The sequence below is a fragment of the Pleurodeles waltl genome, chromosome 6 (assembly GCF_031143425.1).
Source record: "Pleurodeles waltl isolate 20211129_DDA chromosome 6, aPleWal1.hap1.20221129, whole genome shotgun sequence".
Classification (NCBI taxonomy): Eukaryota; Metazoa; Chordata; class Amphibia; order Caudata; family Salamandridae; genus Pleurodeles; species Pleurodeles waltl.
In genome coordinates, this window is record NC_090445.1 from 1,095,028,614 (window position 1) to 1,095,043,759 (window position 15,146).

The 15,146-nt window shown below is 45.4% G+C and overlaps 1 protein-coding gene across 1 annotated transcript in view; it reads left to right on the forward strand.

Annotated features, from left to right (window-relative positions):
• The first annotated feature begins 441 nt into the window (after positions 1-441).
• Positions 442-15,146, forward strand: part of LOC138300602 (heparan-alpha-glucosaminide N-acetyltransferase-like) — a 1,159,463-nt gene continuing 1,144,758 nt past the window's right edge. The window contains exon 1 of the mRNA XM_069240195.1: positions 442-544. Within this exon, the coding sequence (XP_069096296.1) occupies positions 472-544 (73 nt within the window). The 5' untranslated portion in view covers positions 442-471. The remainder of the gene's footprint in view (positions 545-15,146) is intronic.

Sequence of the window (15,146 nt, forward strand, 5' to 3'; positions counted from 1 at the left end):
TTCAAGGCGCTCATCCTGCACTCGACAAGTTATCTATCACCTTGCCCTATAGACGGCTAAGAGCTCCCTAAATGCAGACATTAGGAGAAAGCCAAGCGGACAAGTTTTAGAAATGAGTATAAGAGGGCTATATTTAGAAAATTAACTTGCGGAGGAGGCAATTGTAAAAGGGAAAAAAAAAAGAAAAATAACATTTGTAGTTCACGTTAGTTCGAAAATCGTGAGTCTCTTTCTAAATTGGGAGTATTGGCTCTTGGCCAGTGCTCCGCTATCCGTGAACTTGGCAGTCGACAATGGAATTTGAGATCGTCTTGAAGAGAGCTGCGTGGAGTCCCCTTTGCATGCTGAGGCGGTCTCCTCTGGCCCTGCCCCGTCATCCACCTGCGCTGAGGCCCTATCCCTCAAGACTGCAGGTTCCGGATGGACCTTCCCAGAGCGTGCAAAGGTTGAGTGCTGATAACAGCCGCCAGCATGGAGGGGCAACGGACAGCAGCCTTCCTGCTCTTGGTTCTGGCAATGGGATCTTTCCAAGCAGCTGAGGCAGGTGAGATGGAAGCGGGTGTTTTCTAATGCCCGGACAGCACCGTGTTCAAACGCCCACTGCCCCTAGCTGCATGTAATCCGAGTTTGTTTTTCTCTTTTGTTGATTAGCAAGTAAATCAAACATGAGAGGAGTCGGCCTATCTAGGAATATAACTGATATACTCGGATTTTTTTTTAGCCCACACACTGATAAACTAATCTCCTCTAGGCGCTTGCCTTTGTGTGTTTAAAGGTGTCGGTTTAAGAGCAATGGGCCGGAAGTCCTCTACAATCAGATGCACTTCTCACACAGCCCACCTGTCCCCGATCTGTGTTGAGCCTTGATGCAAGTGGTGGTGGCGTTGTTTTGAATTTATATAGCGCCAACGAGACCCCGAAGAGCACTGAAGAACGGGTAACATGTTACACCATTTGGAGAGTGCCAGATTGTAAACCCTGGTACCAAAGTAAAAGTGCCCTCGTGAGCAGCGGTGGACTGCGTCCACAATTAGCCAGTGCATGCAAAAAAAGTGGCCCACATTTGCAGATCGCAACCTTTCGCAATACACTGCTTTGTTAGGATCATGGAGCTAAATGGTGGCAAATATTTGCCTAATAGAACTATTTTCAAGCTTATACGGACAGGACTTAAAAAGGAAATTAACATTCCAATTGAAAAAACATACTTTGGAAGCACAGAATTATTCAAAAATAATAGGAACTCAATTTTATTTGCTTTTTTACTCATAAGTTTGCTGTGGATGTTTTGATTAATGTCCCCTGGGAAGCAGGCTGTGGCACAGACCTAGTCTGTCTTTTACACTAAGGGCTTTTTACATACACGTTTTTTACAGTACTTGAGAGAGACCCCAAGATGCCCAGAGACTGGTGAAATATGCATCTGTTTTTTTGTTGTACTTGCTGCTTGCGTCATATGTACGTTCCGACAAAGTGAATGATGCTAGTGTGTAAATGGAAGACTACAAAAACCCCTCATACATGCAGTTTTAAATAGCACAAACTTAAGCCAAAAGCATTGGTGAACTTCACATGAGCACCAGATAACATTAGAGAAGGTCATATTGCTTCTTTTAGGCTCATATGGTTTAAGTGGTTTGCCTAGAATCACAGGCTGTTGAGCTGATGATGCAGGTTGAACCTGGTTTCCCAGTTTCAAAGTCGGCTAAGACCACAACCTCTCCCTATTGACTGCGGTAATTGATATCTGACAGACAAGGGAGAGGAACGGAGACTGATTTATCTCTGCCTGATCCATGGAGGGGAGGGTTACAAAAATTAACTGAGCTGCGCCCTCGCTGGTCATTACCAGCCTCCCACTATCCCTTAAGTCCTCTCCCCTGACCCAGGCTGCTGCAAAGCAGGTACTAATGGCTTCCAAAGAGCAGCTCATTGACGCCTCTGTCACACCTGGAGAGAGCCGGGGCAGGCACTTGTCATGCTCTTGTAGATGGAGCAGGCCATTGCCATTCGGCCACTGACAATTAGCTGGCTGCTCTCACTTCACATGCATGGGGTCAGGCTCAGTAGATGTATTGAAAGGCTGTACCAACCTTTCATGTTTGCACTTATGGTGGAGTCAGGGACACCTTAGTCTCCTTAGTAGACCAAAAAAGCAGCCTACTAACTGGCCTCAGCCAGAACCCTATCAGCCAATGGCCGATTGCCCCACTTGCCAATCCAAGGTATCTGATAGCTAAAAAAAGTGCACATTTGCAAATCAGGGCTGTTTTGAACTCTTAAAGAGATGTTACCTAGGTGGTTTGCAAGGTGTGAACATGCTATGCATTTGTGCTTGCTGCAGGCAGTTTGTGGGAATGGAAGGGAAAACATGCCAAAACCATCAGCCAGACAATAAAACAGGTCCATAAACAGTAAAAAAAAACAAAAAAAACCACAGCTCACATACTGACCTGTCAGGCAAGCCGTTCTGGTACTAGCAGGTTGCCCATTAGGCCAGTCTGACCACAGAGAGTGCTTGGTTGGAAGAGTTGTTACTGTGTGCCAATGTGGGAAGTGTCTTTCTGTTGTATATGATTCACCTGTTGAATAACCACCTCTCTCCAGGTCATTACTGATATTTTTTCGAATCCTGGACTTAGGTGTATTAGCCGAATGTATTCCGGGTCTTGTAATCTTGTTTAAATTGAACTAAATAGACAAACACATCTGAATCATTAATGTATAGATTTGAATTTCAGGACTTGAGCCAGTTTCCGCAACAATAGTGGTCACACTATTGACTAGAGTTGTGCTCTTAAACTTTATAAGATTGCAGTGCCTAAGAGAGTAATTGAGAGTGGAGGAGTGAGGGATAGCGTACATAGGTTTCACAATAATTTATTGTTGCCTGATCGGAAATAGTGTGCATTTTGAGTATGTCCTATGTGGGGAGTATTTTGGTGTTATGCGTGATGAGTAGTAGAATGAATTCCGGGTGTCACAGCAGTGGTGCTAGTACAGTCATGTTACTGCCATCAAGTAGCTATATTTGTGTCAGTGTTTGAGCGAAGTAGTGTGAAAGATGAGTGCAAACATAGGAAAAAGGACATATAGACCCTTGATAACTGTAACAGGGAAAAAGAGACGCTTATGACAGCAGAGCGCCAAGGCAGACGCAGGTTATGAGTAATAGAGTGGTATAGAGGTAAGAAAGGGGAGATGGTGAGCACTGCAGAGGGCAGTTTGCACATTTTACTGTGACTTGCCCAAGTTCACCCATTGTGTGTATGGTTGCTGGTATAGAAATTCAGGACCTTCACTGCCGTCATGCAGTGACTGTTACTATGAGTTTTCCCCAGCCATCTTTCACAATAGACCATTTGTAGCTCTGATAGAGACGTCTAACCACAGAACCCTTGCCTTGTGAACTTCCACAGGGGCCAGACTGGATCTGTAAGGTTTTCACAGCAACTCTCTTGCGTGTAAGATAGTGGCACTTGTGCGGCTCTGCACTGGGTCTGTCCATTATATCAACACCATCTACGTGCACTGATGCAAGTTCTGTTCTTTCTGCACCTTCCAACTCAGATCCCCAAGGATCCAAGGTGGCTCCCAGTCCGATCACTGCCAGCGGGTCCGCTCCTGATGCCAACTGCCATTTGCCCCAAAAGGCCCTCAGCTTCCAGCCAGGTCGCCAATGCTCCTTATGGTGCTGCAGCCAGAGTGACAATGAATTTATGTAGGAGGAAGAGCCTCTTGTCCTTTCAGACACTGAGGTGAACCCAGAGCAACCTCCAACAACGTTGCACTGACCTCACCTCCACCGTCATTCTGAACTTGAATAATTCCCTCATCGCGAACATGAATTTGGAGAAGACTGTGACTATTCCAGTCCTGGGTATGATGACCAAAACTTCTTTCTAGACTTGCAGGATGACTGTGGTCTAAATACCTCTCATGGCACTGGCCTCCACTCCCCTCTCCCAGCTGTAGACATAGAAGAGTCTGCCTGCTTTGCCACAGTGATAAGGAGGGCAGCAAAAGTCTTAGACCTCCCACTACCCAGCACTGAACTAAAGACTAATGTGTAAAGTGCTTTATCCTGGACAAACTAACCAGGAGCCTCTATTTCCATTCAATGAGGCACTTACAGGCACTTTTGGGCACCTGGGAAAAACAAGAGTTTTACCCACCAGTCAACAGCCAGATAACAAGGTAGCACAGGTTGGCTGTGTTGAACCCTGCCTTCATCCTCCAACATCAGAAAGCCTGGTGGTGCAGGCCTCCCCCAATGTCTGAACTCCAATGTGTTTCTGACCATCCTGCCAGACGGAGTCAAAACATATGTAGGCATTTGCCAAAATGTTGGTCTCATCATCCAGCTTCATCCTCAGGTAAGTAAATACCAGCTTTATCCTGGGAGATGTACTCGTATTATAGGTCATGGTGGCAGATATCTTGACCATGTAATGCCAAACCTCGAGCGCCTAATTCAAGATGTGGCAAGATACTCCATCAGATTGGCCCTGGAGGCAACCAATTGGTGTGTAGATCAGACACTGCACTTGGATCCGCCCCACTGGATTCTCCAGTGACATATAGCAGTCACTTATGGATATTTCCTTTGATAGGACCTGTCTCTTTGGAGAGAAGGTGTATCTGTCCTTAAAGTGCTTTAAGGACAGCAAGGTAAGGAACACCAGGGACACTGCTCTTCCAAATCGCAACGACACAGACACTAACAGCTTCACAGATTTCACTGTATCTCCTGCATCATCCAGCAGTCCTTTGCCTGAAGCTCTTGGAATTGTTCTGTAACAAAATCACCTCCATATTCAGCAACTTTGACCCTCAACCAGACCATGTCACTGCCACAACCCAGGTTCCCATCATGGCTGAAGAATGAACCTGGACTTTGTGGCCTGCTGTCATTACTGTCGAAATCCCTGCTACTATGAAGACCATCCATTCGGGGGCACCATCGTACCCTTGTCCCCAACATACCTTCACCAAAGGACTCCTACCAATCAGTGAAGCACTAACACCATCCTCAACACCTCCATCGACTCCGGAACATTCTCGGACACCTGGAAACATGCCATGTCATGCCCGTGCTCAAGAAAACATCCTCTGACTCAGCCATGCTTTCTAACTACAGACCCTTACCCAACAAAGGTCTTAGAGAAACTAATCAACCACTGCCTCACCAACCACCAGCTCCTCAATGCTGCGCAGTCTAGATTCGGGCCCAATCATAGTACAGACACAACCCTCATCACGGCCACAGATGACATTTGCATGATCTGTGACAGAGAAGGCGCTGAAGCACTAATTCTCCTGAACCTATCTGCAGCATTTGACACAGTCTCACACATCATCATCATCAGGCACCTGCACGAGATTGGCATCCATGGACCAGCTCTCCACTGGATCTGCTCCTTCTTAGCAGATGAAACACAAGGTATCAGCCTGGCACCTTACTGCTCAGAAGCCCGTAAGCTCAACTGTGGAGTGCCTCATGTTACATCGCTCAGCCCCACACTCTTCAATGAATACATGATCCCTCTTGCCAATGTAATCTGCGCCCAAGTCATCAACATCCTCTCATATGCTGATGGAACACGACCCATACTTCTGTCCCTCTCCATCAAGACTTCCAACATAACATAACATGTTAACTGCCTGCATGACTGAAGTCGCTAACTGGATAAAATCCAACTGTCTCAAGCTCAACACTGACAAGAAAGAAGCAGTGATCTTCAGAAAGGACACCTCACCATAGGATTCCAGCTTGTGTTCAGCTGAACTTGGATCCTCTCACCAGCAACCATGCGAGGAATCTCAGAATAGTCATCAACAGAAACCGGACATGTCCACACAAGTCAGTGTTATTACTGAATCATCTTTTCACACTGAAGATGCTGAGGAAGATCTTCAAATGACTCCCAAGCAACACTAGAAAAACTGTCACTCATGCCCTAGTCACCAGCATGACCATGGGAACACCCTCTATGCCGGGATAACCAAGAAACTCAATAGAAGACTTCAAACCACCCTGAACTCGGCAGCCAGACTCATCCTCAACCTCCCAACCAGAGCTCACACCACTTTGGGAGCTACACTGGCTTTTCATACACAGACATGCTCATTTGAAACTCCTCGCACACGTGTTCAAGGCACCACACAATTTAGGACTCATCTCCCTGACCAGTGGCATCTCCTTCCACCAACCACCCAGATACCTCCACTCTGCTGGACTCCTACCTGTACACACCCCAAGCATACACAGAACCAGTTCAAGAGAACTTGATTTCTCTTACATCACTCCTAAAGTGTGTAATGGCCTTCCACTACACATTAGAGCTTCCTCTTATTTTCCAGAACTCCACAAGAATTCAAAGACCTGTCTTTTCAATTAATCAACTGACCATGGGCAAGGGTAAGCACACACACCTGCTCTGCGCCAGATACCCTCACCAGTGAAAGTTTATGCTACAAATATAAAGCGTAACACAAAAAGGCAATAGCATGCTCTCTGGGGCTTGTTCTGGTGATGCACCAGTTCCTCCACCAATTTTGTTCTTTTTGAGGCTTCGGGAGAGGATACCAGTAGAGGCAACACCAGAACATGCCCCAGCAAGTTAAGGGTAATTTCAGGATTTAGCAGTAGGTAGTGGTAAAGAGAAGTTAGAAGTAGCTTAGAAGATGGGGGATATGGGGGATTTTGAGAGTCCGGGTGACCCCAGAAAAAAAGGTTAAAGGGACGTTCTAGTTAGGAAATAGAATTTAAAAAACATAGAAATTCATGGAAAAAACCCAAAGGTTAGAGGGACGTTAAGTTAGGTTTTGAATTTGCAATGACAAAACCATAGAAATGTTGCTGTTAGTTTTGAGTTATTTCAGCTAACTATAACTCGCGCCCTATGGCACCTATAACTCGCTCCCCCCATTCACAGTTTTATCATCAGTAATTTTACTGCAAATGTTACAGTGATATTAGCAATGATGTCATAGAAGATATCCTGAGGAATGTCATATCTGGGGTAATTATGTTTTTTTTAAGTTCTATATACTGACTTGGGGTCTGCATGCCCCCCTCCCACTATAAAAATAAACCTCGGGAAGGTGGTGGTCCCTGGGGGTAAATCTCCCCTTGAGGTGGGGCTGCATGAGGCGCTCGAAAATTTACATTAATTAAATCATGCCCCCCACCAGACCTATCCCACCCAGGGGCTTAAAAAAAAACCCCAAGCTTGGGGAACCGTGCTTGTTTTTTTTTTCTTTGGATTTTTTTATGGATTGCCCATCCTCTGTGATTTTCGGTTAAAAATCCCCATACTTATTTTCCCTGGCAGGGTCCCTGGGGGAACTCAGCACCAGAGCTAGGTGGTCACGGTATTCCTACCCTGCCCCCCTTTCTTTTTTTAATGTTTTTTTTTTGGGACTCGGCAGAGTCCAACTATCAAAATGGCTGCCAACATTTCCTGGTTGAAGTGTTGACAGCCAATCAGATCTTAACATAGGATCTCTGGGATCCACGGAGCCTTCGCGATCCTGGATATACATTTTTTTCCCTTTACAATCTAAAAAATTACTAAACCGATTTACACCAAATCACAAATATGATTTGCACAGCAAGATCTAGCTTCCTGACAAATTTGGTGTAATTCCGTTAAGTGGTTTGAGCTGAGGTTATGTCTACAGACCCAATGAGATAATACATGGGGGAAAATAAGTTTTGGGACACCCCTTTTTCTCGGCCGCCACTTGACGAATCACTGTGTCACTGTGGAACGTTACAGATAGCAGCTGAATTGAGTGGCATACTAGTTTTAAAAACATTCTGAAGATTTGTCAAAGGAGACCAAGTTATTGGCAAAACAAAAAAAGCTTTTCCTATGGAAACTAGGTCCTAACTATAACTACCTACTGGCAAGCGCCCGTAGGTTATATATATATATATATATATATATATGTATATATATATATATATATATATATATATATATATATATATATATATATATATATATATATATATATATGTGTATGTGTATATATATATATATATATATATATATATATATATCATAGGAAATTTGTTTAAACAACAGTAGCATTACATCAGTGTATACATAGTTGAGAATGTTTTTTGTGCATTTAAATTTTTGTGCATCATTAGCAATATGTAGAACTTAGTTTCACACTCAATTTCACACGTACCTGTTGATATAGTACTGTTGTTTTTAAAGCAATTTTCCTACGTTGAGTAGTATTTTGTGAACCCTGTTGCCTAGGACTAAATTTGGGCCTAAAACTGTATTCTTCAAAATAGATATCACTGCTGTCCTCCCCCTGCACATCTCACTGTTTAATACTTCTGCAGTACAAACTGAAGTAGAATCATGTTAGTTTATCGTCATTGTTTTTGTGTTTTTGATGAACTTTCCCAGGTACAACTGCATTTCAAGGCCCTTTCATTAGTTCACTCTGCCCTATTCATTCATAATAGGTGCTGTTGTTCATCTGTCTAGTTTGTTCCACCTTCTCTCAATGGCATTAGCATAGCACAGGTAGAGTAATTATTCATGTAGTGGGTTAGTGTGTAGGTATTACGGCAATATGACAGTTAAAAGAACTGTGTTCTGATTTGCAAATTAAATGATACATTTGCTCACATCACAGTAATTCTGCAGTTTCGGTAATTTCACATGGAAGAATAATGTATCAAAACACTCACTTTTGACGGTGAAGTAAAAGACTTTCCTGAGGATTTGTATGCTGCTATGGATGCTGTCAGTCTCTCTCTTGAGTTTGCTGTCCACTTGGAACTTAGAATAATATTTGATTTTGCATTTGTCTGTTTTGCCCTATTCATTTAGGGCCAGATGTAGCAAGCAGTTTTGCCCATTCTGTGTCTATGGGAAAATGTGTTCGTACATATGGCCCTAAGAAACTTCATGGTATTCACTCTGTATCATCAAACTTTTTAATTTTGCAATAAAGTAATTCTGCTGATCCGGAATTCAGTTATTGGGTGGGCCCCTTTCCTTAATTAAATATATCCTCCGATCTGTCATGTGTGTTCAAAATTGCCGTGCCTTGAGGACACATTACCTCATGAAATTGAGTTTTAACAAGATCTACGATTTATCGGATTGTGGGTGCTCTGATTGAGGTAAATGTTGAGGTGTCCTAATTACAAGGTCACACGTGCCCACACAGGCACCAGACAATCCACAGCCAATGGGTTGTCCATCACCTGATTCACATCTGACCCACAGCGCCACTCACAACTGCACCTGTCAATTCTCTGTGAGTTATTATCATCATCAAACAGCACAATTCCTCACATCATCCACAACCTTACTGCACGTACCACCTGTCTGTTATGAAGCCTCCCTTAAATTCCACTTTGGCCTATTCTCTATTTCCACCAAATTGACAGTGGCTACTTTTACTCTCCAGGGTCCCTTGAACTTTCAGAAGCCAGCCATGATTCGACCAAACTTCACCTTAACTCAATCCCCTTTTCTAGTTCCCTCACAATTTCCAAAACCATTACTTCCAATTTTCTGGACACATACTGTTTCCTGTAACCAATAGGGAAGCAACTTCAAACCTGCATCTCTTCTTCTCATCTTTACAAATGGAGATAGCTGCATATAACCTTTACCAGTATTGTAATAAACCCTAACGTAATCTCTAAGGGCATCATCAACTTTCAGGCAACTCCTCACATTCATCCATGACACACCTTTAAGCATTCTATTTGCACTGTCCGTTTGGCCATTGGTGTGAGAAAATATCCTTAAGCACCTTGACTGTTCCCAATGTAGTTATGGAAGTCATAAACACCTCCCAACCATTTTGAATATACATCCATCAACCCATACGTAAAATGTTTAGCCTCTGACAAAACAGCAAAAGGCCAAATAACCTCTAAATGAGCCTTAATCCAAGGTACAACTCGATATAGCACTCTCTGAGACTGTATCCTTCCACCAGTTTTCAACCACTTCTCTACTTCTTTACAGTCAACCACTCTCAACATGCCCTGTGCTCCCAGACCTGACCACCGTAGCTTTTCTTTGAATCATTTTATGTCATGGTTTGGCAAGATGACCTTTAATGGCTAGGAAAATCAGTTTTTCCTTCATACTTTATGGAAGTACAAACTTATGGCTGTGCATTACATAGGTGTCACAAAAGTTGAGTTCATCCATAACAGTGGAATATGGCCTAGCTTACACTGGCATATAGTCCTTTCTCCTTTCTGAAGCAACTCCATTATAATTTTCCTGACATCGTCGTTGTTTACAGCAGTAATCCACACATTTGTAGAAACACTCATGCAATCCTTCCACAAGATCTGAAACACGGGCACCACCTGTTCCATCTCAAAATCTTTCACAATTTCACCCGAGTCAGACAAGTGCGTGATACAATCGGCCACACAATTATTCCATTCAGGAGTGTGGTCAATCTCAATCATGAAATTCTTCAGTCTTCCTGCAAAGGTAGCCAACCTGGCCAATTGTCAGAACCCCCCGCTCAACGGTTTGTGATCTGTATACATAATTATCTTGGTACGCCAAACATCTGAAATACTCGCTCCCCAAGCTGCTGCCAACACGTCTTGCTCAACAACAAAATAGTATCTTTCATTTTCGGTTAAGGCATGCGAGGCAAAGACCTCAATCGTCTCCTTACTGCCATGCAACTGAGAGAGTGCTACCCCAATCCCAGCTACATTGACCTCCACAGTGGTAACAGTTTGCTTGTTAACATCAAAATGTGTCAAGATTCCTTCTTGAGGTATGGGTTGTTTTATAGAATCATAACCCTTCTGCAAGCCTCCTGCCACACATATCTCACACTCTTCTCCAGTAAAAACTTCAAATCATCTGGCTTTTCCATAGAGTTTTCAAGAACGTAGCATAATAGTCACTTAAACCAATAAAGGGCCTAAGCTGTTTATTTTGTAAGGACACAACCATATTAAAAATGACACAAACTAATTATGTTTTTGGTCTCTCATCTGCAGCAGGGAATCAATACCCTAAATACTCCACGTCCTATTCAAGGAACCTGCACGCCTCCTTGCACAGTATGATACCAGCCCTTGACAGTCTCCCCAGGGCCTCCTTTTGTCAGATTTATTTTTATTGTTTCATATTACCAAAAGCAACAGTGAAGCCATAAAAATGTGCTCTGTGTGAAAGTATGCATACAACGGCATACTCATCTCCAACCTGATACAGAAATAATTACCTGCAAGCATATACAATAGCACATGTGTGTGATATAATAGCTTGTAAGGTGGAGGAGGGGGAAAAGTCACTCATGAGGTGGTAGGATGCGTCCGGGAAGCACCAAGTATAACAGAAGGTACCGAAGGATCCAAACGATGGTAGGGAAGGGCCCCAGGACTCTTGTGCTGCATCCCATGACAGGTATTTACTCGAGCTCTGTAATGCAATGGATCTGTGAGCCGAATAGGTGGTCTTTGTGTGACCAATCTCACCATAAGCAGCTAAAACCCCACTCCCCGGTGGTGAGTGGGTGTCGTTTTGGGCATCAATGTTCACATTGTAGGTATCCCCGGTCCTGCCTCCCATTCCTGCCACTCTCTTATGACAGAGATTGCATAGTACACCGGCTTTCTTGAGCGCCCACTGCAGTAGTGTAGTCAGCCATTTAGCAGTGTACGGAACTTAGGGTGCCTTTCACTGCATTGCAATTTGCAGTTTGAATAGCACAAACGCAAGATCAATAAACCTGTGTAAATGCTTATCCGTCTTGGCTTTAAAGCGGAGCCCATGGAGGCAGGATTCGCGGGGTGGGAGTCAAAGCATGGCCTGTCAATTCTGCAGTGGTGGTCGTAATTTCAACCCATGTCAATTGTAGGTTGGCCAGTCCCAAACAATGTAATAGAATCTGGCCTCTACAAGCTTGCACCCTGGACACTCAGGCGGTCATTCTGACCGCGGCGGGCGCCGCCCACCATGCGGTTACCGCCGAATGACCGCACCGCGGTCAAAAGACCGCAGCGGTCATTCCAACTTTCCCGCTGGGCCGGCGGGCGACCGCCAAAAGGCCGTCCGCCGGCCCAGCGGGAAAGCCCCTGCAACGAGGAAGCCGGCTCCGAATGGAGCTGGCGGAGTTGCAGGGGTGCGATGGGTGCAGTGGCACCCGTCGCGATTTTCACTGTCTGCAAAGCAGACAGTGAAAATCTTTGTGGGGCCCTGTTAGGGGGCCCCCGCACTGCCCATGCCAGTGGCATGGGCAGTGCAGGGGCCCCCAGGGGCCCCACTGCACCCGTTCCCGCCATCCTGGTTCTGGCGGTGGACACCGCCAGAAACAGGTTGGCGGGAAGGGGTCGGAATCTCCATGGCGGTGCTGCAAGCAGCGCCGCCATAGCGGATTCCCTGGGCCAGGGGAAAACCGGCGGGTACCGCCGGTTCCCCTTTTCTGACCGCGGCTTTACCGCCGCGGTCAGAATAGCCCAGGAAGCACCGCCAGCCTGTTGGCGGTGCTTCCGCCGCCCTCCGCCATGGCGGTCATGGACCGCCAGGGTCGGAATGACCCCCTCAGGCTCATATTTATACTTTTTTAGTGCTGCATTTGCATCATTTTTTATGCAAATGCGGCGCTAAAAAGTATAAATATGGGCCTTAGTGTGCACTTAGGGAACGTACACTTAATGCGGTGGGGAGAAAGATATGCCTGTTGTGTGTAATTAAATTGTGAGAAACGGAATCTGGGATTCCGAGAAACCTCCTTCACCTGTTGTAGAGCCTGCATCAAAGCCTTATCCATCAGTGGTTGTGAGAGAACATCATTCCGAGTCAGAGACTTCCCTACATTCGCCAGGTCTGTGGTGGCCAATGCCTCATATAGCATGGAGATGGCTCAAAGCTGCTTGCCATGTGTGAGGACAGCATGTAGGATAGGCGATTGTGGTGACTTTGTGCCACGAACCGCCCAGGTGGCCCTCACCATGATAAGTCAGAAAGTAGCCTGCACCCATGTCATAAGTGTCTATAATGTCTGAATAGGACATGAGAATCCCCTCATGGAAGAACTCTCCCAAGCTTTTCATTCCTGCCAACCTTAAAGGGTGTCATGTTGTGGTGCACCCCCAGCATGTGCATACATGACAACTGCTCCATGCAGATCGAGGGTGAGTAGGGTATAGTGGGAGTCCGCCCATGCTTTATCCTATGCCAGTATGCTTGTGCCATCTTCATCAGACTAGACACCCCCTGTGGAGAAGCATGATTAGTTGGTGAAAGTATATATAATGATTGCACCCAGCCTCGCCCTTCAAGCCAGCGCAGAGGCCACTGTTGAAGACACCCCCCTCAATTAATGGTTGTTGCATTGTTGCCAAACCCACGCGTTGACAACCCGTTCCTCACATCAAGGCTAGGAGAAGACTGTTCAGTTTGTGGAAGAACTACCTGGGGATCACGATAGGAAGTGTGGCAAAGAAATATAACAATCTGGGGAGCACTACCATCTTGGCTATTGCCACTCGTCCTAGCGGATATAAGGGCAGTGAATACCAGAAGGGAAGAGATCCACTTATAGATCGTAGCACTCAGTCCACATTGCCATCCTTGAGGGCTCTATCAATATGGTATATTTGAATACCCAAAATACTTGAATGTCTTGTAGCACCATTTGAGTCTACAATCTGAAGAGGCAGCTCTATGGGGCTCAGGAGTCAGGACGAGAGGGAACAAGCAGGACCAGTTCACCTTGAGGACAGTAACAGCTCCGAAATCATCTAGCAGGTGCTTCAAATCCAGAAGGAAGACTTGGATATTATTCAAAAAGCTCAGTGCATTGTCCCCATGAAGCGACACAATGTGGGGGATGGCTAAATCTCGAATGCCCCACTGCCTCGCCTGCAGGCACAGGCAACACACGAGAGGCTCTATCGCAATCATGAAGGGCAGTGGTGGCAGCGAACACCCTTGCCTGGTTCCCATTAGAATTGGAAGCTGTCCGATATCAGCTGTTCTCACTCTAGCTGTTGTGTTTGAATACAATGTACGCATCTAACCTAGGAACCCTGGCCAGAACCCCATACAGTGCAATGTTGCTACCAAAAACTCCAAGCTGAGGGTGTCAAAGGCTTTCTCGATATCCAGAGATACTGCTACCTTTTCGTAGGCTTCTGGGGGTTGGGGGGGAGGGTGTCATGGATCATCTGCAGGAGTCACCTTATATTGAGGAACGTACTACGACCCGGTCTGAATACTAATTGATCTTCGTGAATCAATATACCGATCTGTGGAAGCAGCCTTTTTGTTAGGGCTTTACCCAGGACTTTGCAATGGAGGTTAAGAAGGGACAGTGAGCGATAGGATTGCACATCGAGGGGATCCCGTCGTGGTCTGGGAAGACGCACGATCAGCACCTTGTGCTGTAAGTCTGGAAGTTGGCAACAGGATTTAGCTTTGTGTAACACCTCCAAAAGAGGCTGTGTGATAGTAAACTTGGAATGCATCATTAATATCAGACTGCATGGGGGCCATGGAGCCATCATCGCACCTAATGGCTCCAATCAGGATAGGTTGCTGGTCTTCCCTAACTAACCAGGCTAGCAGCCTGCCCGAGAAAACACCCTCCCCATGTAACATGATCAACCTACTCAAACGCATTTCCACTTCTATGAATTGCCTATAAAAATGCTGAATTCTATCGTCTCCTATATCCCTTGTTGCCACCACTCTCTCCAAGTGACTTCCATGCAATGACCCAGTGGCACTACTTTATGTGCATCCCACTCTGTAGCTTGAAAAGAAGTAGATTCCTTATTGAGGTCAAACGGCGGGGTCTAAAAGTGATTCTGTCTGAAGGCGCTAAGTAGGGATTTGTGGGCATGGTCTGCCCCACTGTATCACTACCAGCAGCGGGCAATGAACCGAAAAAGTATAAGCCAAATATTCAGACTGGTGGATCAGTGGACCTGTTTGGTCAGTCCTAAGAATCAGATTGATCCTGGTATGAAGGTCATGAACTGGTGAGTTAAAGAAATACTCCCTGTCCGTTGGGTGACCAAGTCACCATTATTGGGAGTGGCACCTTTGTGTCACCCAGGGGCAGAGGTGTGCATTGTTAGAACACTTTCGGCACCCTGTAAAGGGTGG